Raw genomic sequence first — 26,478 nt, forward strand, 5'->3', positions numbered from 1 at the left:
ACCATGACGATAAGGCGACAACGATCGAGACTTCATCAACAATAGGACGAGAATAGAAATTCCTTTACAGGATGTAATGCATAATTGTATTAAGTACGTCGTATTTTCTCGGAAACGTTCGTATTTGTCTTCAGTCCACCTCAGTACTTTTTGTACCGAGACTGACTGATATTATGTAAGGCCTAGTTTCCCCTTTGGGTTGGAAGGTCAGATGGCAGTCGCTGCCGTAAAAACTAGTGCCTACGTCAATTCTTGGGATTAATTGTCAAGCGGACCCCAGCCTCCCATGATCCGTGGTAAAAATGCCGGGATAAAGCGAGGAAGAAGAAGACTACCTACCTAGGAAATAGTTGTAGACATCATCCTGCTTCCTGTATATCAAAGCGCCGTTGGCGACGGCAGCGAACGTGGCTCCCATCAGGCCTAGCGGTATTGTGTGGACTGCGTACCTTTAATAAACACAATCATCATCATCATCAACATCATATCAGCCAGAGGACGGGCCACTGCTGGACATAGGCCTCTCTCAAAGAGTGCCACAATTACCGGTCTTGAGCCACCCATATCCAGTGGACTCCCGTGACCATGGCCGAATTCAGCCCGCGAGCCTGCTAATCTGGCAGAGCTAAATCCATAGGCCTGACTGCCGAGGTTTTATTTAGTTATTTAAATTGGGCAATAAGGCCCATATAAGTAATATGTACCTTACAGACGAACATACATATGCATTTTATAAAATTAAAACTAAACACTATGGGCCCTTTCTGTCTTCCCGAAGGTCTACATTATGGGGTTCTACAAAAAAGGATCACGTTTCATGAGATACAGCCTGGTGACAGACAGACGACGGACAGACAGACGGACAGCGGAGTCTTAGTAATAGGGTCCCGTTTTTACCCTTTGGGTACAGAACTCGAAACATCTGGTTCATCACGAAACTAATTGCTAACAGTAACCTCTTCAAAATAGGACCCAGTCCCGAGGCGTGCGAGTGCAGTAGGACATCGTACGTAGACAATACCAGTCCTGCTATCACTCCGTAGCGCGTGGTCACCATAATCTGTCAACGAAACGACAACCTTGTCACTATAGTTTGTCAAAGGATTGTCTTATTTCAAACATAGACAGAGAGAATCATACCATCTTTGTCTTACATTAGTACTAGCACTCAAAAGAAGGATGAGAACCTATATATACTTAGTTTTTTTTGTTCTTATTTACTGTGACAAGTTGGTTTGACCAACTGTAGTTTGTCTGATAATGTAAATGGCTAAGTTACGAATAACTCATACAAACATACATAACTTTGCACGTGAAAATAGTTTGAAGCGCACGTGCTGAAAGTTCAAAAAACCCTCTGCGTGCAAAGCTCTTAAGTTGTACCTTTTATTTACTAGTCTATGGTAATTTTTAGGTTTTTCTCTATACTTTATTATGGAACAACGTTTCCTTTAAGGATGAATATTGAACAATGTCAAATTTCACAATGTTAATTGTTTGAATAAGCTTCATACCTCGTTCTACGCCCTGCCGAACTCTTAGCTGGCCGCTCGGTGAAGCCCTGCGCTTAGAGAAACCCCAGATAGCGTCTCTCGAGCGTCGGCGTCTAATCAACTTACTTGACGCAACTGCAAAACGACACCATTTTCCATAGCGCTGACTAGACGCTGACGCTCAAAGAGACGCTAGTGGGGTCTCTCTTAGATAGTGTGTTTTAATATTTGTTTGATAAACATTCACGGTATTCACCTTTTTATCAATATCGCATCCTTCGGGCGTGTCATAGTAACAATAGTAGTTGCGGATACGCTGCTCAGAGCACTGACACGACGATGCCGGCATTTAACACCAATTAAATCAAAGAATAAAATAATTTATTGAAAATATTGTAGTAACCAGACAATGACAGGCTATGACAATGTCAATGCTGTCAGGTTGTTTATTTAAAGGTCTTGATTGATAAAGTTTTTATGACAATTTATTTGTATTTGTGTGGTTTACGGTAGATAAAATGTACAGTCAACTGTAAATAAGTTTTTACAAGCACAAGTACAAGCTTTTATCGCCGACTGTACTTTTTTTTCCACAGGCAACTAATACTCATCGAGACAATTCTAAAAACCCCAAACACAATTAGGTTTCGTTGTTTTATCACAGAGTTCCTATGGCCCCCTCCGGTCTCCATCATCAGATCAGCTCGATGATACCATAATATTGCATTGTCACCCGATTTACGTATGTATGCAAAATTTCAGCTCAATCGGAAACCGGGTAGTGGATCAAATTTAACTTGCGAGATTTGATTACACACAGACAGACAGACAGACAGACAACGGTCAGGTGAAACTAAATAAAAGCTTGTAAAATACGGGTGCACAAATCATCTCAAAAATATGTCCCATAGCTCTTATGTCAGTGAATTAAGAACTATGGGACATATTTTTGAATAAGTTGGCTACACCCATATTTTTACAGTTGACCGTACCTATAGTTCGTTTTTTTTAGCATTAGAAAGAACTTGAAAGAAGGTAAGCGATCTTGACATGTCTTTTAATTGAAAAACGCTTTTTAAATCGATAACTATTACTTATGAAAGCAGAAGAATATAAATGATCGTATTAGATTCATAATTGTTACATATTTGCCGTCACTTATTTTTAAAATGTGTTTTTCAATTAAAAGACACAATACATCACGATTGTTTACCTTATTTCTAATGCTAAAAAACGAACTATAAATACTGACAAATCCATCACTTTATCACCATTTTATCCTTCGGAAGCCGGTGTTGCTTGAAGATTTTATCACTTTAGAAATAGCTTAAACCACAATTGAAACATGTTGCTTTCAGGTTTTAGAACGCTTAGGCCTCTTTCGGAGCTACTAGACTTGGTGAAACCACCGCCTGACAGAGGGTCGGCTGTAGAAGTCCACTCCACACCCTTCGGATGCGAGGTAACTCTAGAAACCAAAATTAATATCTACTAGTCCATTTGCGAAAGTAATATCGTGTGAAGTTGCTAAGCATAGGAACGGACCATGTTGGATGTTGGCTCTCAATCGGCCTAGAAAAAGAAGTAACAGGCGCGTTCTGTAAGACCCTGCCTCAAGAAAAAGCGGAGTGATCTCTGAATTTGGTGATACATATACCTATACTTAAGTATACATTGTTTTAATGTTTTTAGATGGCAGTAAATTTACTGTGACTACAAAAATAAATGAACTCTGCCAGTAACTCTCTACGATACACTCTGGAATGTTATGAATGAAAGTGAAGGAAGCGAAAGTGGTATGTCAGGATCATAACAAGTGGAAATCCGTTGTCTCTGCCTATCCCTCCCTATTATATGTATGTATGTATGTACTCTATTCTATTTGTCCACAGGTGTTCCTGAATGCTGTAACTCGTGGATCGGTCTGCGGTGTGGTGGGGCGGCGGCCATCATTGCTTCTTACTGACGCAGCGACTGCGCTAGGGTCGGAAGGCGGCCCGGTCTTCACAGAAGGACCTAAGTACATTCGAATAGTTCTTTACTGCGTCAATTGGCTCTTCTACACGATCGGAGTGGCCGGCGCTGGCCCATCCTGTAGAGGAGCCATATGTGTCTGGCCACTCTTCACAAAGCCGTGTCCAAAAAAATAGTTTCCTTTTCGAATCAAGTCAGAAGGCAAGGTTCTCAATTCGTGATCACTGATCACAGTTAGTTCTTTTATTAGGTCCAGCCAGCGTATCCATCTTTATCCACCTGATACAATAACTGTCACTTTTTAACACCGTGGGATGGAAAGTGACGGACACTGTTTTACCACGCTGTCACGTAGACAAGAACGACCATCATATCCGTACAGGTAGAAGTCTGATCTGAGAAATCGGCAGAACTTTTAAATTTTAGTTATGTAGGGATTGGTTTTCTGATTAGATAATTCCAGCATTTTCGCTCGAAAAGCAGAAACTCTTGATGGCATATCTACAGTTTGAATAGTTTTTTTTATAATAAATTATTTATATCTAATTTGGTTTTGGTTGTTTTGCAGCAAAGAGCTGATAGGCGCAGTGGTTTGCAGCGTATCATGGTGGCGAGGGGAATGGGTGGGGCTGACGCTAACGGCGCCATTGGTGTCAGTGCTGAGCGCCAAGCTGAGGGTGTCTCCACCAGCGGTGCCACGTCAGCCGCCCAGCCAGCAGTATCAGGAGATATTTAGTGAGTTGGAACTTGGATATCATTTTGTACGACTTATTTACTTGCGGGACACGTTTTCTTTATGCAGCAATACAGACATGTGTTTCGAGAATGCACTAGCTATTGGTTCCTGTTCTAAAACACTCAGCAGTACCTACTTATCTGGAGATATTTAGTGTGCTTAGTGGAGATTTACCAGCTGTTTAACATGCAGAGTTAAGTCTCCGTCCATCCGTAAGGCGCGGCGTGAGCGTTTTACATGATTGTATTAAGCGGTGCGCCCCGTTCACGCGCCGCCCGCATAACGCGTCTGTGTGACGTAACCTTTATTCTGGACGGCATTTAAATTTATGTCCTGTCCAACGGACATCTAAATTATTGTAGATAATAATCGTAAGTAGTGGTTCTTGATCTTATTTGGACCCCGTTTTGCTATGCTTGTTAAAAAATACTTAATAGGTACTCATTTACCTTGTGGAGCTACATAGGATCTGAAAGGAAACGTGATGGTATCTGGTAGGGCTAGAGAATGTAGGTGCTGCAAGATTGTATTGTGACCTTAGTGATAAACAAGACCGAAGTGATCCCATAAGTGTTCCGTAAACAAAGTTTTGTACGGAACACTAAAAATTAAGAATTTGATAATTAAAGTACCAGGCATCCATAACTAGCGCGGGGTTGTTGCAGACAGGATCGACAAGACGACGGTGCTGGTGCGGTGCGGGGGCGCGTGGGGCGCGGGGGTGTATCTCGGCGGCGGCCATATTGCGACGTGCGCGCACGTTGTTAAACACGTAAGTCCTAATTCTCATTACGTATACCACCAACGAGTTCAAATCAGATTAATCCCTTATGTCAGGCATACCGTCAAAATCCTTAGAATCTCAGAGGCTTTTGACTTTACATAGGTAATTTTAGTTTAATCGCATTCGTGTGACGTCGATGTGACGTCCTAACGAATAAAATGTAGAGCTCCAAGATGCAACTAATTAAGTGGCTCAATAACACTTCAAAAACCTTAAAACACCTTAACAAAGTTATTTTTTTTTAGTACGCAAGCCACAAAGTATCAGTATACTGTCAAGGCGTAAGCGAAACTGCGATAGTTCGGTACAAGACTCGCGATGATCGCGCGTACGATTTAGCTCTTCTCTACACGAACCCTGAAAACTGGACGCATCTCCTGCCCGCACTGTTTGCTGACAAGCCTGCTGAGAAAGGTTAGTTCTGTTGCCATTGATTTCTGAATATTAATGTTCTGCCTGGACCTAAGTCCTTGAACCTAAATCGTCGCGAACTGTAGGTTGGGGTTTTAAAGAGGAATTTCATCCCGCGGACGCTTCGGCTGTGGAATGAGCTCCCTGTCGAACTTTACGGTTTACAGCTCGAGGATCTACAATAAGGGACTTCAAAAGAAGTGTACAGGTTTTAAAGGGTCGGCAACGCGCATGCAACACCCCTGAAGGTGTCCAAAGGTTACGGTAACCATTTATGATCAGGCGGGTCATATGTTTCTTTGCCACCAACGTGGTGTAAAAAAGATCACGTCCCAAGAGACTTAAAATCGGACCAAGTGAACTGTGCATGGCATTTATATGAATGACAAAGTGGCATTTTTAATGACACTCCTTCTGTTTGTTCTGTTCAAGTCGGTTCAAAATCTCAATCATATTATAATTTCCAGGTGAATCTGTACTAGCAGCCGGCTATCCGTACTTCAACGAAAACATGTTGGAGAACTTAAAGCCAAACGTGACCGCTGGCCATGTGAACAGCGTCTCACCTTCCATGATACAGAGCAGTTGCTGCGTGCAGTCAGGGTTCAGGTAAAGTCATACATTTGTTCCCTAGTTTCCAGGTCGCTAAACGCGACCATCGCGACCACGCGTCGCTAAGCACGCCAGCCTGCTTCCATTCACTACCAGTATGTGGGCGGTGTTCTCACGTGGCCTCAATTTGCGCGGGGGTTCACCTCAAAAATCAGCTACGTCAGTCTTAATTCGGGCGCACGAGCGCCGAACTAACTAAGAGTCGAAGTGGTCGCCATGGTCGAAATCGGCCGGAAGGATCATCATCATCATCAACATCATCAGGTTCCAGAGCAGCTTGTAAATTTAAAACAGTAACTTCTACTTGAATGTCAGCGCAAATTACTGCAAATCCACCTTTATTTTCACTAACCGATTTTGTGTCCCACTGCTGTGCAAAGGCATCCCTTTAAAATAGTCAATCTTTAAGGGGCCCACTGATTAACAGTCCGCCGGACGGTATCGCCCTGCCAGTTAGAACAAAATTTTGACAGTTCCGAACAACTGACAGGCCGATACCGTCCGGCGGACTGTTAATCAGTGGGCCCCTTTAGGTTTTTCTATGTCTTTCCCATCACGGAACGATGTGCCATGGTGTTCCGGACATTAACCAACCTATGTATTTATATATTATATCGTTGTCTGAGTAAGTAATGTAAGTACATATGTACCCACCACATAAGGCTTCTTTAGTTTACTGTGGGCTTCGAGCAACACCGGCTTCCGACACGTCGGAAGGGAGGGGCCCAAGCGATATCTCACCGTACAAATCTTTCTGCCATTTTTCGCGGGGGGAAAGGTGCACACAGTCGCACTTCTCACACACTTACATACAAAATCCAATCTGTAATGACGTCACAAATACATAGAAAATGACACACGTCAAAGACAAATCTTGCAAACCTCGATCTCTTTTTGTGTACTGACGAGTGACTAGTGTTACAACACGCACACTAACACATTTTCTTTGAAGTATGTCATTGTATTCTGATAGATGAGAAGTCGGATTTGTCGCTCGACCGATCCGCAATTTGTACTGAGCGAGCAAAATCGATAAATCCAACAATTACTTGAGACTAAAATATAATAATTGTATTTATAAATGTAATTAAACGTATGATATGTAAAAAAAAATATTACATGTGAAATGTAACACTTTCTTTTTGTAAATTTGATGTCCCCGACCTCTTTTTATAACAAAAAATCGAGCAAACAGGCATTTTTGTGCAGCAGTGTTCACGCTCGCATCTGGACTCGGTCTAGTGAAAAATCCAAGTGCAACTAGTTTTATTACCCGCGCTAGATTAGATTGACGCGCTAATCTTGTACCTCGGCAGAGGGGAAATAGTGCGAATGCCGCCTCCCTTCACTGTGGGGCTTAGTAAATTTTTGTATGAATATTAAATTTTTGTATAACATTTTTATTTTTGTTTTTATCCGTTTTATGTAAACAAAGTGCAATAAAGTAACATACATATAGTTGGTCAAACCAATGTGTCAGTCAGTAAGAACCAGGAAAACTATACTCATCCTTTTCTTTTGGGTGCTAGTACTAGTGTAAGACAAAGATAGTATGATTCTCGCTATCTATACCGATTGAAATGAGACAGTCCTTTGACAAACTATACATACATACTTACAATATTCTATAAAATACATTTATTTATTTACAGCGGTGGACCAATCTTCAGGATAATTGACTCCAATGTGGAAGTTCTGGGCGTCATAGTCAGCAATGCAAAAACCAATACAGGCGCGTGCTATCCCTACATCAATATGGCGGTGCCTGCTCGAGCATTTGTCGATTCCATGCTACAATACATCACTGATAAAGGTAAAATATCTGGGAGACCGAGCTTTGCTCGGAAAACATATAAAAACTCAAAAATGCGCATTTTTCCAGAGATACGACCTAGCTAGATTGATTTATCGCCCCTGAAAACCCCCATATATCGAAATCGTTAGAGCCGTTTCCGAGGTCCCCGAAATATATAAATAAACAAGAATTGCTCGGGATTAAAAGCAAAACACACGCTGAAGGTATTATAGTTATTTATGCTTTTTTATACTACGTTGGTGGCAAACGAGCACACGGCCCGCCTGGTGGTGCAGTCTCCGTAGCCTATGGACGCCTGCAATTCCGGAGGTGATACATGCGCGTTGCCGACCCTAACACTCCGTACCCTCATTGAGCTCTGGGAACTTTACTCATTTAAATGCATAAAACATCCACAACCCAGGAACAAATATTTGCCCATGCCAGGGTTTGAACCCGGTACCTCCTGCTTCGTAAGCAGAGTTACTATAGGAGGCTGTTAAATAAAATAGATCTTTATGTTTTCAGATGGCGACCACCTGAAACCGATTGAAAACCACCAAGAAATGATTCAGTCACAGTGGAGGCTGCTACCCTATAGGTCTAAGATATGATCTTAAATTAATAAGATTTAGATTAATACTTCTACTGCTAAGGTGGTGTGTACTGCTACGGTTGTACAATAAAGAACTATCTTATCTTATCTTAGACGGGAGAAACACTGGGGCAAGAGAAAAGAAAAGACTATCTTGCCCCGAGCAATATAAACTATGTTTTTCTTACTCGACATGACCTTATAAAGCCTGACTAGGAAAATATGATCACGCGCCATGTTGCGGAATTTCACTGGAACTATTTTTTCATACTATACCTGTCCCTCTATACATGAGAATAGCAGCACCCTCTTGACAATAATCATATATTACTGGTCAAGCTTTACGTATGTAGAGTTAGACCAAGAAAAGTCTGCAGAGATTTTGATAGCCCACGCAGTGCAAGTGTTATTTTAAACTTCAAACTTCTGTGAAATCACGACGTATAAATAACACTTGCACGTGGGCTATCAAAATCGCTGCAGACTTCTCTTGCTCTTGCTCTGCAGAATTCAAATATTATCAGTTTAACAGAGATAGTCCAAATATAAGTTTAACTGTCGTGAGGTAGTTTAAAAAGAAACAGGTAATCTGATACATAGGTACGAGTTTAATGTCCCTAGCTATGTTTAGGTCATTGAGGTATAGTATTAAATTAGTGCATATAATGTAGTCAATGGTTTCAGTGGGTACTTGCTACCTGGCCCAATATTACATTTGATCCCCTTTTCCGTACTTGTATCGTAAATAAATAAATAATTAATATTATAGGACATTTTTACACAAATTGCCCTAAGCCCCATGGTAAGCTCAAGAAGGCTTTTGTGTTGTGGGTACTCAGACAACGATATATATAATATATAAATACTTACATATGTATATAGAAAACAACCACGACTCGGGAACAAATATCTGCATCATCATACAAATAAATGCCCTTACCAGGATTCGAACCCGGGACCATCGGCTTCATAGGCAGGGTCACTACCCTTTAGGCCAGACTGGTCGTCAAATAACTATTATTTATATCTACTCTACTCTTTATTCCCTTATACTCTCTATTCCCTACTCTATGGTGCTGTGAAAATTGTTATTTTATCACATTTATGGTACGTATTATGTGTTGTTTAATAAAGTTGTAATTGTATATTTATATTAAATTACAATTGTAATTATTGTTAATGGTTATTAATTAAAGGCTGCAATTGTGTTATTGATATACGTATTGTTTGTTTTATTGAACGCGCGCACCCGAGCTGCGTACATCCCCATTGTTAGTAGCTCGGTACTACCTTCAGGGCTAGCGTGTCTTATTTTAAAATGTTTATAATTTTTGGGCAGTTGTGTAATAGTTATTTGTTTTACAAGGGGGCAAAGTTGTTGTTTAACCGCTCGTGCTAATATTGATACCCGAGCAAGCGAAAGATTCCAAAATTGAACCACGAGCGTAGCGAGTGCATGCATAGAGAACAAAATTTGCCCCCGAGTGAAACACAAAATTTTTCACCACACCAACCCGAAGCAAATATATGTAAAATATCAAACAAAATCTAATCCAAATGAATGTTATTAATTATTTATCATCCACAATCATCATTTAAAAGTCAATTCTACCAGCAAACATAAGAAAACAACTCACAATTTGCATTTGGTTACTTTGCCTCACATGTGAATAAAATGCAACTTTGCTATCCGTTTTTGAAGTGCAAAGTAAGCCTTTCCGAGCTGGTGTGGTGAAAAAGTCTGTGACAACCCCACTGTGCGGTGTCGGCATTTATAAGGTATAAGCAAACAGCATAGGCGTCGGTCCACTGTTAAAAATCTTTAACCTCATAAAGAGTGATTATATTTGGATTATAATTATATTAATTATGTTCTTTGCTATTACTTAACCAAAATAACAGAATGGTAGCCGCTTACAGAAGAAAGAAGTGCCTGGCGTCCGTTGACTCGTTGGGTGGACGACATTCGGAAGATTGCGGGTCACTTCTGGACATCTTCTGGATGAGATTGGCTCGGGACCGGGATAAGTGGCGTACTCGAAAGAGGCCTATGCTCAGCAGTGGGCGATAAAAGGCTGATAGAAAGGCTCTATACTCTTTGCTCTTTGCTAGTAGAACTAGGTAATATATTACTCTATGAAATTTCTATGCTGTCATTTCCGACTGTCAAGCGAATATGTCTTGTTTACTTCAAATGTGCGCTCAAATTGAAATACTTACCAATTTTCTTCTTATTCAATAATTGGTATTTATTAAATTTATATCTATAATTAAAAGTTTAGTAGCAGTTGATACCTAATTACCTGCTAAAAAATATGTACCTATGTTAATTATTAACTAAGCATTTTTTTCTGGTTGATCAATCCGAATCCAAAGTGTAACAGTCTGCAAGCCCAGCTTTTCCAGGAATGAATCTTCTGTAAATTACCAAGGGATTCATCTCAAGGTAACTGGTAAGGCTCAAGATATCGTTCTAGGGCTTATTTGTATTTTTCGTTTGATTTGGTTAAAATTTGGCTGATTTAAAGCTCATTCTGTGAGGTATTAATACAAAATCTGAACCGGTACCAGCCCGGAAAAAAAATACGAAATAGTAATCGTCCCCTTAAATAAGAATTAATCCAAAAGGTTATGTAGAGTACCGTCTTTACCATAAGGGCACGGGGCCTGTGTCCAGGGCCCCTATATCCTCAGAGCAGACAGTAACAAGTACACTTGATTACCCATAATTTTAAATAAGTGCATATAGGTAGAAAACATCCATAACTCCGGAACAAATATCTGTACCGTCTTTACCATAGCTCATCACACAAATAAATGCCCTTACCGGGATCCGAACCCAGGACCGTAAGCTTCGCAGGCAGAGTCACTACCCGCTAGGGCAGACCGGTCGTCAAATATATAGGATATATTCTTATTAGCATCAATTGGAAATCAACCTTATCAACGACCAACCATGTGGTAAGGGTATCTTTTGTAGCACCACCCCATCTCGTCCCGTGGGTGTCGTATAAGGCGACTAAGGGAAAACTGGCGACAGATATGCATATGAGCAAGGCTCGCCCGTATCCTTAGCGGGGTCCTTGCTCACAAGAGCTGTGCGCGCGCCACATCGAAATTAACTGATTTGCAAGACCGAAGTGATCCCATAAGTGTTCCGTAAACAAAGTTTTGTACGGAACACTAAAAAAAAGTGGTACCTTTTGTACTATGAAGTATTTGAACAAATTACGCCTCCGCCTCCTTCGCCTCCTACCCTCCTGGTAGCAAGCGGTTCTGGTCCCTGTCGAAAGCGGTCGAATCCAACTTCTGCCGACCCACATTGCCACCTCTGCAGAAACCTGATGGGACACTGGCCCACTCCGCGACAGAGAAAGCAAACTTGTTTGCTTCTCTGTTTGCGAGCAATTCACGTCTAGACGCAGGCTCAAAACTTCCACCTACGCTACCTCAATGCAGTTCCTCTATGCAGAGAATTGCTATTCATCAAAAAGAGGTACGCCGAGCTCTGCAGAATCTTGACGTGAATAAGGCCAGTGGACCAGACGGTATACCTGCACGTGTACTAAAGCAGTGTGCGCCTGAGTTGTCTTCTGTACTGCCGGCCTAGCCAAGGTTACAATCGCTATCGCTTCGACAACGAAAAGCATTATCTCTCTCTATCACTCTTCCATATTAGTGCGACAGTGACAGTTGCGTTTCGATCGCTACGGAGCGAAAGCGATCGGCATCTTGGCTACGCGGCCTGACACGCCTGTACCGCCTCTCTCTCCAAACAAGAACGGTGCCGAAATCCTGGAAGCTTGCAAACGTGCAGCCAGTACCCAAGAAGGGTAGTCGTGCTGATCCCTGCAATTACCGACCAATCGCCATTACCTCCATGCTCTGTAAAGTCATGGAAAGGGTACTTAACGGCAAGCTGCTGGCATACCTCGAAGCAAATGATCTGCTCAGTGACCGTCAATATGGCTTTCGCCGAGGTCGGTCTACTGGGGATCTTTTAGCGTATGTCACGCACTGCTGCGGCGAGGCCATCGAGAGGAACGGTGAAGCGCTTGCTGTTTCACTGGACATCTCGAAGGCCTTTGACAGGGTTTGGCACGCAAGTCTCCTTAGCAAGCTTCCTGCATACGGCATCCCTGCTGACTTTTGTAGCTGGCTATCTGATTTCTTGAGTGAACGGTCGATCAGAGTAGTTATTGATGGCTGCTCTTCAGACCTCATGGCCATTGACGCCGGTGTTCCTCAGGGGTCTGTTCTCTCCGCAACCCTTTTCCTGCTCCACATTAACGACATGCTGCAACCCAACATTGTAGGTTATGCAGATGACAGTACGGTTGTTGAGAGATATTTGGCTAGTGCAGGGGACAGCAGGGAGGATATACGTTCACAGAGAGAGGCCATGGTTGAGCGAATGAACTTGACCCTTAGTCTCGTTTCCCAGTGGGGTGATGACAATCTGGTCACGTTCAATGCCTCCAAAACCCAGACGTGTCTATTTTCCGCAAAACGGAGTCCATTCGACCTGACTCCTTCTTTCCGGGGTGCATCTGTACCTATTGCCGACAGCCTGGAACTCCTCGGCATGGAGCTGAGTTCAGTCCTCAGCTTCGGCAGCTTCATTGAGTCTAAAGCACAAACTGCGGCCAGAAAGCTGGGCGTCCTAAATAAGGTGAAGCGATACTTCACACCTGGACAGCTTCTAACACTTTACAAAGCTCAAGTCCGGTCGTGTATGGAGTATTGCAGCCACCTGTGGGATGGCTCAGCTAAATACCAACTCGCCGCTTTGGACTCAGTGGAGCGCAGAGCCAGGAGGATGATTGGCGACAAGAAGCTAACGGCTAAGCTTCAGTCTTTGGCCCATCGGCGGAAAGTCGCCAGCCTGTCGGTATTCTACAGGTTGCACTTCGGGGAGTGTACCCAAGAGCTACACGAGCTTATTCCACCGTCCCCATTCTACCATCGGACTTTTAGACGCACGGCCGGTTTCCATCCTTACTTGGTAGATATTCCACCAATTCGCACGAAGCGCTTTGCTTCTACTTTCCTTATGCGCACTGCCAAGGAATGGAATTCCTTGCCGGCGTCTATATTTCCGTGTTCTTATAACCCGGCAACCTTCAAATCAAGAGTGAACAGGCACCTTCTGGGCGAGCTCGCTCCATCGTAGGCCACGTCTACGCCTCGGCTAGTCTGTGGCCATGAGTAAGCCCATTCATAATAAAAAAAAAAATTAAATTATTTTCAGAAAATATTTTAATTTGTTTTTTTATCAAGTAGAAACACTACTATATAAATTATAAACTGAAATAATTGTCATATACTAAGAAAAAGGTGTTCAGGCACCTGCCGCGATAGCAGAGGACGCTGGTTCGATTCCAGCCTGGGGCAGTGGAGGCCTTGGTCACTTTTTCTTGGTACCTTTTGGTTGAGAACATTTATTTAACAGTGATCATGTGGCCAATCACCGTGCTGCTGTGGAAGCAATCCTTGGTACGTGTAAGGAACGTGTCCTCTATATGCGAATACATCACGCCTATAATAATAGTTTTATTTATACACTTCATGGCTCGAAGAATCGATGACGTTCACAAAGATGTTAAAAGGGTAAGTTTGAACATGTCACTAGAATTTGTAACGTCTTTTTTAGGGTTCCGTATCTCAAGAAGAAAAAACGGAACCCTTATAGGATCACTCGTGCATCTGTCTGTCTGCCACAGCATATTTTCTCGGAAACTACTGGAATTAGTGACCCAAAGATGGACAATGTTTTTTATAAGTTTAAAATATCGAGCTATTATGTTCGATGTTATTTAAGAAAATAGCCAAAAAATGGCCATTCCCCCCTTTATCTCCGAAACTAACGAATCTAAAATTTTGAAGAAAATACACAAAATAGTTTTTCCTATAGATGACAGGAAAACCTGTTAGAAATATGCAGTCAAGCGTGAGTCGGACTAATTAGGTACTTAGTTTTTGATCCGACCTCTACGGGGTTTTAAAGGCAATTCACTCGCGTTTCACATATAAAAAATGTTGTTAAAAATTGGGTAATGTACGGAACCCTTGGAACGCGAGTCTGACTCGCACTTGGCCGATTTTTTATAAAGTAAGGACGATAAGCACGAAGAATTTCGTTCATTATCATGCCTTTTTCTATCTCTATCGCACTGGCATAATTGTATTGCTGTCCCGGCGATGATGCCGCTATCAATGCCACCAAAGATAATTTGAAATAGAGAGTTACTGTCATGGTAAATTATGTAGCTACAGTACATTTACTGCCATCCTTCGACAGAAGACTAAAACTGTTAGAACGCCATTTGACTTTGATAATTATTATATCACTGGTATGTGTTAAGTTGTTAAATATTAATATTAACACCATCTACCCGAAAGTAGGCTGAAGGTTAGGGCGCTATCGCTCGAAAAGATTGCACCATATCTTTGGCCTAGTGTCCACCAGTCTTTGGGTTAAGGCCAGCGCAAACCGGCGGAGTGCACCGCAGATCACCGAGGAGCATTTATGCCGCGCAGCGCACACCGGCGAGGTAAAATCCCCCGACATACCGCGAGTGCCCGCACAGCCCGGCGCTGGCGGTCGGCGCACCAGGGAGCACTTCGGCGCAGGCCGGGGGACGCCGCGGCATGCCGCCGCGTGTACTCTATCACAAGGGATTAGTGACTAGTGTGCACGAGTTCTCCCCCGTCGTCCCGGCGCTACTCCGGCTCACTCGGGAGGCCTCGGCGCATACCGCGGGATGCCGCGGCATGCCGCCGCGATGTCCTCTGGCGTGCTCCTCGATGCCGCCTCCGTGATGCTCCGAGGTCGGTCTCAAAGCATTTAAATTTATATCTGAAAGATACCTGAAGAAAGAAAATACATTGGCAATTTTAAAGTGATCTGCGCTGCGCTCCGCCGGTTTGCGCATGCCTTTAGAATAATATTTATTGCACAACCTCAATAAAACATTTACAGAGAGACACACATAATACATGAAGACAGAGGCAACAACAGGTGGTTCTATCGCTAAATACCTTCATGTAGTGGAGAAATGATAACGACACGACAATTAAGAGCTGTTTTCAACTGACGTCCAGTTTTCTGCGGGTACGGTTTTTTGCAGGATCCCGTTTTAGTAGTATAGGTGCTAATATGGTAACTTTCACACGAGGATTCTGTTTGCGGGATCCTGCATGCATACAGAAACTGGAAACAGAAAACTGGATCCTGCAAAACACTGTACAGTCGCCATCAGATATATCGGAGCAGCCAAGGTCTTCACAAATATCTGAACACGCCTCTATGACAATAGTGTCAAGGCGTTAGAGTGCGCGTATACAGATATTGTGAACACCTTGGCCGCTCCGATATATCTGATGGCGGCTATACCCCATGAATCTAGTATTAAACTGGATTGGGCATGAGTGGTGGGGGTAATTTACAGAATGAGTCTTATGTATATTTCAGTAGGAGTACCAGCGAAAGCGCTATTATTGTGTGTTCTTGTCACAGTGTCACATATTTTTTGTTTCCCACCGTAAATTTAGTATGGATTATGGTGGGCAACAAATAAATTCGACCAATCATAGTGTCACATTGCGTATGTTTTGCCCCTCACGGAGGCACGCGTATACCACTTCTATAGAATCCTACCTTCTATGCCGTACCCGTAAAAAACGGACGTCACTGGGAAACACCTCTCGAGCATAAAAGTAGTTTCAGCAGTTCAGTGACGAGAAGCTGCACCAAAGTTCAGGAAACGTCCTGTACTCTCCGGAATCTGAGCTTACGGACCGACTCATGCACGAAGTCGGGGCCAAGTTGAACCTACAACGATTGGATCATCTGCCAAGTAAATCCTCAAAAATGGCTGAAACGAAACTGCTTAGCCAAGGTTACAATCGCTATCGCTTCGACAACGACAAGCATTATGTCTCTCTATCACTCTTCCATATTACGACAGTGACAGTTGCGTTTCGATCGCTACGGAGCGTAAGCGATCGACATCTTGGCTACGGCCAGAGGGCCTACCACAAACACTGATGTTCGCAAATTGCGGGCATCTTTCTCTATTACTCCAATTAAGGCGTAATTGATATTGAAGTGATAGAGAAATATATCCGCTATGCGAACATCGATGTTCGCGGTAGATCATCTGATTTCATAATGTGCCGATTTCCTCGTACCTACCTATTTACGAGTGACACGCACACATTTGTAACTTGAGAATCTGGAACCCGATAAGTTTATAATGTACATAATGATGTGTGCGTGCGAAAATCGGCTCGTTATGAAGTCACAGATTTCATATTGTGGCGCCCTCGCGGTGTCACGCTACGTCTTACGTAGGCGAACAACGCGCGAACGCGGCGCGGCGCGGCGCGGCGAAATCAATCCTTTGATGCCCATAGAAGTGTCCTACGTAAGCGATCTCGTTGCGAACGCGGTGCGGCGCGATTTGCACGCGAATGTCAGGCGGCGCGGCGCGGCGCGGCGGCGGCCGCTTTCGCCGCGCCGCGCCGCGCCGCGTTCGCGCGTTGTTCGCCTACGTAAGACGTAGCGTCAGCATTGTGTTATTTGTATCCGTTGAACATGAATCTAGTATATAACTGGATCTGGCATGAAAGGTGAGGGGAAGTGACCGAACATGATAGTCTTAATGTACCTATCTTTCAGTAGGAGTAGCAGCGAAAGAGCTATTATTGTTTGTCCTTGTCACAGTCTTTCTATTTTATTTGTTCCCCACCTGATGTATGGATTATGGTGTGCAACAAATAAATTCGACCAATCATAGCGTATGTTTGGTCCCTCACGGAAGCACGCGTATTATAGTACTTCTATAGGATCCTATACCTTCTACGCCTCGGCTAGTCTGTGGCCATGAGTAAGCCCATTCATAATAATAAAAAAAAGATTCGTCCATTTTACTCTCGTGTGTGTATTTTTAGGTAAACAAGAGAGAGGCTACTTCCCATTTTCAAGAGAGACGTCATTAACAATGATGAAGTATACGAGGGATATAATGAGCTCGAAAGACGCTATAGTTATATTTGAGGTATTGTTGCGTTTTTAACCCCCGACGTAAAAAGATGGATGTTATATATGTGATGTTAACATATGTCTGTCTGTCTGTGCTGTCTAACTACTCTAATGCTACTAAAATCGCTGTTAGTAGCATCAGTTGGAGCGATTTCGATGCGATCCAGCAGTTTGAAGTGGTACATTTAATTTTTTAAATTTATTTACATATTATATTCCCTAAATTTTCCCCAGAAGCCATATTTATTTTATTTATTTATTTATTTATGTTATGGAGATCCAACAGCTATCTATACAGGGTATGCCACATTAATAAGAGATGGAAAGCCAATTACAGGATCACACATGTAGCTACAGATTGTACATTCATATTTCCATAAGAAAATTAACAAATTTTGCACAAAAGCTAAAAATAACAAATTGCTTCCAAAAATCTGCAATAATTCACGTTTGAGGAGCTTTTTTTTAAATTAAACGTGCATAAAAAATATAACTCCAACTCCCTCGTCACGCTTACACTCACTAAGAGTGAGAGAAGAACATGAAGTTACGGGGACTTCATCTTGTATTATTATAGGGAGGGGGGGCGGTCTAGGAGGCGATTTTTTATTATAGTTTAGGTTTTATTTTTATTAACTTATATATAATTTTAGTTTATACATTTGTATACAATATTAATAATTATCTTTATTAACAGAATATGAACTCGTACCCGTGGCCGAGCACACTGAACTACACCATTCGGATGAAGACATTGAAGACGGATTACACGACCACTACATCTTTATTAGAACCAGAAGCGGAACCGTACGACACGTACAAACGCGGGTCGCTCCATATGCCCAACTTAAACACTGGCGAGAATTATGGTATGTACCTATGTCGGCGGCCGATCGTTAGATCAGGCATATCGTGAAGCGTGAAAATCTTTGACTCGTTCCCTGAGTCGACGAAGCCCCGCGCGCGGGGCTCCTATTTCTGGGCAGTTTGCCCTTCGGGCATCTGAAGCAACCTAACGAACCTATCTTACCTATATATTGGTTTAATGTGACTATCCTCAAAACAATACACAGGAACATTACGATCTGCCTGATCTTACGATCGGCCGCCGACATGTATACAGTAGTTAACCTTTTTCCAAGCATAGTGCACGCAGCGCCACATTCTCGCCAATAGAATTTCAACATTAGGAATCCGATTTAAGGTTCATATTCGATTGGTCTTTCGGGAAAAGTTACTTATCATTAAATAAATCAATCATCCAAGCTGCATAAACTTGGGTGGACCTTCTGTACCTAAACGTGACAATGTTGCCATTGCAATAATTTGTTTGTATAATAGTAAATTCCTTTTGATAAATAATCACGCTAAGATAATTTATTTAGTAGTAATTTTACTCCTACGATTTAAAAAAGTACCTTTATTTACTTATTTTTACATAAATACTATAGACGCGCTAGTAAAAAGTGGCCACATTTTCTTACTTTTTTTGGTTTTGAATTACGTTTTGCAGTTTACTTGGTCGTACACGGCGCTAAATTTTATTTTTACATTTTAATTAGCTTTACGATTAGGTCCGCAAAATTTTATTTTTACATTTTATTTAGCTTTACGCAAATTTTATTTTTACATTTTAATTAGCTTTACGATTAGGTCTAAATGCATGCATACTTCATTCGCATGTCTCGATAATTTTTTTTGTGTTTTGCTCCATTGTAATGCAATGCATTATTCCCCTATGCAGATATGCAGTCATTCTTGCGGTTACAGTGGGCTATAGACACCAGCTACCTCCAATTGACCACTAGATCCTATGTTGACCAGGTAAGTTGGGTACCTATTTTAACCTTAAAATTGATATTTACCGACAAACGATTTTTATTTTGGCTAAGGCGCCTGTCGATGAAGAGCGTAAAGTAATGAGTGTAAAACTATTTTGAGAATTCGGTTGTTGTTTTGTTAAAATGTTTTATTTCTTCCACTTCGTCGGTATATTTAGAGATGCACTGGATATTCGGTTACTATCCGGTATCCGGCCTATCAGGTCAGAATTTTAATATCAGGCCCGATACCGGATAGTAATATTGCTTGACTTCGGAGTAAACTAATTGGATTTAAGAAGCAGTCTTGATCATAATCGCACTTGTTTATTATTTTAACTGACTTGCACGCGCACTCATTTCGAACCTAGAAATGTGTCCGCGCGAACGTTCACTAGGAAACAGGTCAAACCTGCAGAATGCGCACCTGTAAAACCGAAATGTAGGTATAGTTCCGCTGGCCGAATATTCGGCGGCCGGATACCGAATATTATCCGAATATCCGGTATCCGGCCAAACAACTATCCGTTGCATGTCTATATATTATAGAACATTATAGAACATACCTAGGGAGCTGAATTCGTAAATGCATCGCAGGTGTTTGTGTGTTGTGTGATAAATATGCGATCTGGGGCTTTATGAATTACCGCCCGTGGTTTGTCTAGTTTTACGTCTTGCCTTGGCCAGGAAGTGTGATTTTCTTCTCGCGTAGTAGCAAAGTGTAACTTTGCTATCCGTTTTTGAAGTGCAAAGTAAGCCTTTCCGAACTGGTGTGGTGAAAATAAATGTTCATTTGTCATCTCTTCAGACACTGGCCCTGCAAGAGTTCCCTTTCAGCGACGAAAAATTCAGACGTACACAGATTGCTGTGTTTGTTTTCGCCGCCGCGTTTTTGCCTTTGGTGGTTACTTTACCCATGATAAGCTTAACTAAACGACTTTTCGGGGAAAAGATCAGCGGGATCCACGTGAGTTCATTCAATATTCTGTACCTAGGGGAGACCGAGGTGAGTTGTGACAGAGGAGAGTTGATACATCGTCGATTTTTTGGAATCTATTAAATAGAAACTAGGTCGCAATAACGCGCGTTTCTTAGTTCAAGTTACGTGCTAACAAACGCACACTGTTGCGACCTAGTTTCTAGTTAATAGATTCCAAAAAATCGACGATGTCACAACTCTCCTCTGTTACAACTTACCTCGGTCTCCCCTACCTATGTTTATGTATGTATATATAGGTATATCGTCGGGTGGCAAGCAAAAGTCACTAACACCATTGAAATTATGGGATAATAAACCGTGTTACAAGTGTTATAAAGTGCATTGTTAGGTACTTTAATTTTTTGATAGTACTTAGTGACTTGCTTGTCACCCGACGATATGCACCACTTATCTCAGGTGGTCAGACCTTCAACCAGTTTAGCTGACTATAATATTAGGCTAGATGACAAATCATTTATGGTATCAATCGATCAGGTTTGTTTTTAGGATGAAATGTATTTATGGGACCCATTGCATTAAAGCAATATAAAAGTTTACTTATTTCCTTTATGGAAATTATAAAAAACTTTAATTTTGAAACCTTCAGGTCCCGTATTTTTGAATTATTTAAATATATTATTTTAATATCCATATTATTGTGATAAATTGCTCATTTGCAATCAATTTACTAGATTTTGTTATAAAATTTAACTTGTTTTCAACAGTCTCAGCTACAGCTACCTCCAGAATCTTGTTTAGTTACAATTAGTGAGGATAAAGCTTGTCCAGGAATGTATGATCACGCGCCATGTTGCGCAATTTCACTGGAATTATTTTTTTTATACTATACTGAACTGTCACCCTATACAATGAGAAAACAGCGCCCTCTTGACAATGGCTTTGGCAACTGTCAAAGGTTTGCATAGATGGCGCCGTCATAGCTTGCCCCTTTTTCTATGAGATTTGGCTTAAAAAGCTGGCATTCAGGGCGTTAAAAAAAACAAAAATTTTACACAATTCTAGGGATTGACAGGGGAAGCTATGATGGCGCCATCTGCTTAATACTTCGACCGGCTAACCCCATTATCATTATATTACTGGTCAGGCTTAAATATAATAGGGTATTTTCAGGGTATTAGGGTATTAAATCAGTTACTTTTTTAGAACTGTCAAAACGATGTGCTAATATAGAATTTATATGAAACATTACATCGTGACGTCACGGTAAACTCACCTACTGTTTATATTCCGATTTATTAAAATAGAACATGTGATTAAAAGTAACTCCTATCTGTGTTTATCTAATAATTATCTGGTGCTTTATTTCATGCATAGTGTAAAATAATTTACTTTGAATACCTTATTTTATAGCTCCTCGTTCTGTAACATTATTATGATTACGCGCCATTTTGCGGAATTTCACTAGAACTATTTTTATACTGAACTGTCACCCTATACCAAAGAGTAAAGTAAGTATATACAGGGTGGAAAGATAAGTCGGGCCTGGGAGGGAAACTACCTTAAATCCTTAAGCTGGCTCATTTTACTTAAAGGAGATATTCCATTATTTTTAAAAAGAAACAAAACTGCATTCAAAGATTTTCTAAAACTGGCTTGCCTCGCCCGGGACTCGAACCGACTAAAAATTCCAAAAAATAAAAACTCGCAATTTTATTGTACTAGTCGATACAATTAATGTTAATGATAACATTTCTCCAAGAAACATTAGGCCTTATACTCGTCTGTCGTACAAAATTTCTATAAAATCTAATATTTAGTACATAAGATTTTTTTTAGACAAGCCAAATTGAAGAAGAAAGGAAAAATACTTTGAATGCAGTTTTGTTTCTTTTTAAAAATAAAGGAATGTCTCCTTTAAGTAAAATGAGCCAGCTTAAGGATTTAAGGTAGTTTCCCTCCAAGGCCCGACTTATCTTTCCACCCTGTAGATAGTCAGGCTTGAATATAATTGTGTTAATACCCAGGAACTACAGAAGATATCGGGTGTGTCAGCAGAAACGATAGCTTTCTCTTACGTGCTCGACCTGCTCTCCGTATTATTGGTGAACTTGTTGGTTTACATCCTCTACTTCAAGCTAGCCGGCTATTTGGTCCACACAAGCTGCTTCTACCTCGCCCTAGCTATAGCGCTGGGTTTCTTCTCCGTCCTGGCGTTCACATTCATCGTATTTTACGTTCTCGATGTCAGCACAGGTAAATAAATATGCAAGACAATTTGAGAGTAGAACGATAGTTTAAAAAAAAACATATTTTTTTAATGGCACGCATTTAACCGGTCATCTAATTAATCGAATTTGAGTAGTTTAAAAAAATATAAATGGGTACTAAAATTAATAGAGTGGCAACAAAAACAGAGCCTATAAATATATCAATATGAGACAACATTATAATGCCGTTACAGCTTTTGTTTATTTTTAGGCAGGTACCAACGATTTATTTGGCAACTGAATTATTATATTGGAGACCATTTATAAAGCACATTTTAAAAGAAAACGGCTATCTATTTATTCAAAAATTAAGTTCTTTTAAAATATTTTGTTTGGTCACTACATGGTCAACCTAACACGATCCTCCTCGCTTCGCTCGTCGTCGCACCTACCTTTTGACTCTTGCACAAAACCGTGATAAACTATTGAAATTATTAATTAAAAATTTAAAGACTTAACGGTATAATGGAATTTCGACTATAAGTATAGGTACTGACCATTGGTAAATAAATTTGTGGCGTTTTGTGGATTAGGAAATTTGTCAATTTAAAGCACTAGGTATGTATATGTTTAAATTATTTAAAAATTGAGTACTTAAAGCATAAGTATATATGTATCTTAGGTATTCTGTATATGTAAATATATAAACAATCAAATTTTATGATCGCTTTACGCTCGCGCTCGGCTAGTCTGTGGCCATGAGTAAGCCCATTCATAATAATTAAAAAAAAAATTAGTTGCCAACTTATTATTTTAGACGCCAGCCTATCAATTCAAGTTCCCTATATTTTTTGGGTGGCTTGATTTTGCTGCCAGCTGATGATGCTTAAATTTGAGGCTAATATAAATTTATTAGAGCTAAAATATTAATGCACAGCCAAATAATATTATTATATGCCCAGTGAAAGTTCCTGTTTAATATTTTAGTTGCCCGGTTAATAATAAGCCTTTTTTAATTTTCTTATTCACCCCCCAAAAGTAGCCTCCATGTTTAATATTGGCACGTATTTAACCGGTCAACTAATTAATCGAATTTGGGTAGTTTAAAATAATAGAAATGGATACTAAAATTAATAGTTTGGCAACAAAAACGGAGTCTTAAAATATATCAATATGAGTTGTATTTTAAGGCCTTTACAGCTTTTGTTTATTTTTAGGCAGGTACCAAATATTTATTTGGCAACTGAATTATTATATTGGCGACTATTTATGAAGCACATTTTAAAAAGAAAACGGCTATCTATTAATTTAAAGATGAAGTTCTTTTAAAATATTTTGTTTGGTCACTACACGGTCAATCTAACACGCTCCTCCTCGCTTCGCTCGTCGTCGCACCGGTCTATCTTTTGACTCTGTGGTAACTATTGAAATTAGTAATTAAAAATTTAAAGACCTAATGGTATAATGGCCATTAGATGTTTCATGATTAGAAATTTCGACTATAAGTATAGCAAGTATAGTAGGGTATTATTGGTAAATAAATTTGTGGTGTTTTATGGATTAGGAAATTTGTCAATTTAAAGTACAGTCAAGGAATTTAAATTCCGACCCATTTCGTACTTTGTCACAGTGACAATCAATATGAAAGCCGCTAGAGACCTCATACGGTTGTCACTGTGACAAAGTACGAAATGGGTCGGAATTTAAATTCCTTGACTGTACTAGGTATGCATATGTTTAAATTTAAATTATTTAAAAATGGAATATTTAAAGCTTATGTGTATAGGTATCTTAGATATTCTGTATACAATGTACAAAATATATAAACAACCAAATTTTATGATCGCTTTACAATATTAGTTGCCAACTTATTATTTTAGACGCCAACCTATCAATTCAAGTTCCCTATAATTGTTTTGGGTGGCTTGATTTTGCTGCCAGTTTTTTAATAATATTATGATGCTTAAATTTGAGGCTAATATAAATTTATTGGTGCTAAAATATTAATGCACAGCCAAATTATATTATTATATACCCAGTGAAAGTTCCGGTTTAATATTTTAGTTGGCCGGTTAATAATATGCCTTTAATATTCATTTGTTTACGTAAGATGTCCGTCTTTGGGTCACAAATTTATATATTCTGTTAGTGATAGTTGTTTTTTTTACTTCTTAGTGAGAGTTGTTTTTTTTCACCATGTGTTTTATTTCAGCCCAAGTCGCCGAAATGCTGATGTTATGTATAATGTTGGGGTTTGATTTCATCATATTAGCCTCCCTTAAATTGAAAAGTCGACCATTGAATCTGTTGTTGTATTTTATACCGCTCCAAGCGTATAGCGGGTTTTGGATGAACCTTGCTCTTAGAGAGCCAGCAGGTAAGTGAAAAACCGGACAAGTGCGAGTCGGACTCGCGCCCGAAGGGTTCCGTACCACCGTTCCGGGTTAGGCAAAAAAATCACAATTGTTGTATGTTGTATAAGCCCCTCTTAAATATATATTATATTCTGTTTTAAGTATTTGTTGTTATAGCGGCAACAGAAATAGTTGTATAAATACGCAAATAAACATAACAAACTACCACCAAAATAACAATACTCGGCATGTGTTTGGCTTCTCTACGAGGCATCTTCAGGAGTCGTCCGACAACAACTCCTGAAGGTGCCTGGTAGAGAGGCGAAACACGTGTCGAGTATTGTAACTTTTCTGTGAGTTTTCCACTTCAATTCTATTTCAGGTGGTATAACGATGTCTAACATGTGGTCACATCGTGACGAGATGAGGAAGGTGTCCGTGGGGGAAGCCTACATGGCTATGGCATTCCAAATACTTCTGTTTTCTGTTATCTCTTGGTACTTGTCTAAGGTGCGCCCGGGCAAATTTGGCCAGCCGTGGCCCTGGAATTTTCCGTTTAAAGTGAGTCCATTCATTTTCTTCTCCAGCTGGACTAGCACATGATTGGAACGACAGTATCTCGCGAGATAGACTACCCGTCCCTCTTTATTTAATACAGGGCGAGATACTGTCGCGCCAATATACTATACCTACTATTTCGATAGTAATAACGATATTAGGTATATTTTTGTACTCTAATTGTTTGGGTTTACGACTGCGTTGACCAAATAAACGCATGTTTTTCTATATGTGGGGCTTTCTATGAGTTGTCCTGTACAAAGGCTTTTCGTATATTAAGTATTAATGATTAATTAATAATTTTATTGAGCATTTTTCACATATCCAACGAATCTACAGAAAATTCGTGCTTGTACGGGACAATGGTAGACAATAGAATAGACTCCCTAGGGAGTTCGCGCAATGTCGTGACCGGGCCGTTATATTATTTGGCTTATTCCAGCCAGAGTATTGGAGTAACCAGCCACCAGCAGAGGCCGTGCAGAGAGGAGTCGAGACTATAAACCCGAATGACAAACAATACTTCGAGAAGGCCCCTGACGGCCTTCCGGTAGGAATACAGGTCAATAATGTCTACAAGGTACGAACAAGAACTAGTACGGCTGCCACTAGTTTGACACTGACATTTTCGCTGACGTCTGCGTAACTCGCACTAATATGACAGTACGAGCGAGATGCATAGAAAGTAAGCTACGCAAACGCTAGCGAATATGCCAGTGTCAGGTCAGTGTCAAGTTCGCGGTAAGGTTATAAGGTCCCTTAATGTCTGCTACTATGTCCGCTACATAACTTATGTACCCTATTGTATAGTATGATTCATAATTTATAAATATACCAAATGTATTTCCTAGACCTAAGCCTGACCTGTAACTTGGTGTTATAAATAAATTATTTGTATTTGTATTTGTACTAGCTATACCATTGACCGGGGTGACTTTCAATTGCAGGGGCGACTTTAAAATTCTAGTTTTTAAGCCATAATATATATTTGTGGCTTTATTTAGCTTAGTTTTAATTTAGTTTAATTTAGAGTTAATTTATTAATTTAGTTTAGTTTAGTTTTAGTTTAGTTTTTAAATCTTTAATTTATAGTTAGTTTTAATGATATTGTTAAGTATTAGTTTTTAATCGGAAATATGATTGGGACTTATCA

The 26,478-nt window shown here is 40.5% G+C and overlaps 2 protein-coding genes across 4 annotated transcripts in view; both read left to right on the forward strand.

Moving 5' to 3' along the window:
* Nucleotides 1–9,593, forward strand: part of LOC134672077 (peroxisomal leader peptide-processing protease-like) — a 31,483-nt gene extending 21,890 nt beyond the window's left edge. For 2 of the 3 annotated variants that reach the window (XM_063529978.1, XM_063529981.1), the window contains 8 exons: nt 2,852–2,955; nt 3,386–3,513; nt 4,036–4,202; nt 4,869–4,975; nt 5,233–5,401; nt 5,866–6,007; nt 7,663–7,823; nt 8,334–9,593. In XM_063529978.1, the coding sequence (XP_063386048.1) occupies nt 2,852–2,955; nt 3,386–3,513; nt 4,036–4,202; nt 4,869–4,975; nt 5,233–5,401; nt 5,866–6,007; nt 7,663–7,823; nt 8,334–8,419 (1,064 nt within the window). In that variant the 3' untranslated portion in view covers nt 8,420–9,593. The remainder of the gene's footprint in view (nt 1–2,851; nt 2,956–3,385; nt 3,514–4,035; nt 4,203–4,868; nt 4,976–5,232; nt 5,402–5,865; nt 6,008–7,662; nt 7,824–8,333) is intronic. The other variant, XM_063529980.1, reaches the window with a different exon arrangement.
* Nucleotides 9,594–15,559: 5,966 nt separating this feature from the next.
* Nucleotides 15,560–26,478, forward strand: part of LOC134672261 (phospholipid-transporting ATPase ABCA3-like) — a 33,266-nt gene continuing 22,347 nt past the window's right edge. The window contains exons 1-9 of the mRNA XM_063530159.1: nt 15,560–15,646; nt 16,130–16,259; nt 17,356–17,462; nt 18,144–18,315; nt 19,191–19,270; nt 20,075–20,272; nt 22,231–22,459; nt 25,150–25,328; nt 25,768–25,905. Of these exons, the coding sequence (XP_063386229.1) occupies nt 15,560–15,646; nt 16,130–16,259; nt 17,356–17,462; nt 18,144–18,315; nt 19,191–19,270; nt 20,075–20,272; nt 22,231–22,459; nt 25,150–25,328; nt 25,768–25,905 (1,320 nt within the window). The remainder of the gene's footprint in view (nt 15,647–16,129; nt 16,260–17,355; nt 17,463–18,143; nt 18,316–19,190; nt 19,271–20,074; nt 20,273–22,230; nt 22,460–25,149; nt 25,329–25,767; nt 25,906–26,478) is intronic.

Source organism: Cydia fagiglandana, chromosome 16 (genome assembly GCF_963556715.1).
Source record: "Cydia fagiglandana chromosome 16, ilCydFagi1.1, whole genome shotgun sequence".
In the NCBI taxonomy this organism is placed as follows: domain Eukaryota; kingdom Metazoa; phylum Arthropoda; class Insecta; order Lepidoptera; family Tortricidae; genus Cydia; species Cydia fagiglandana.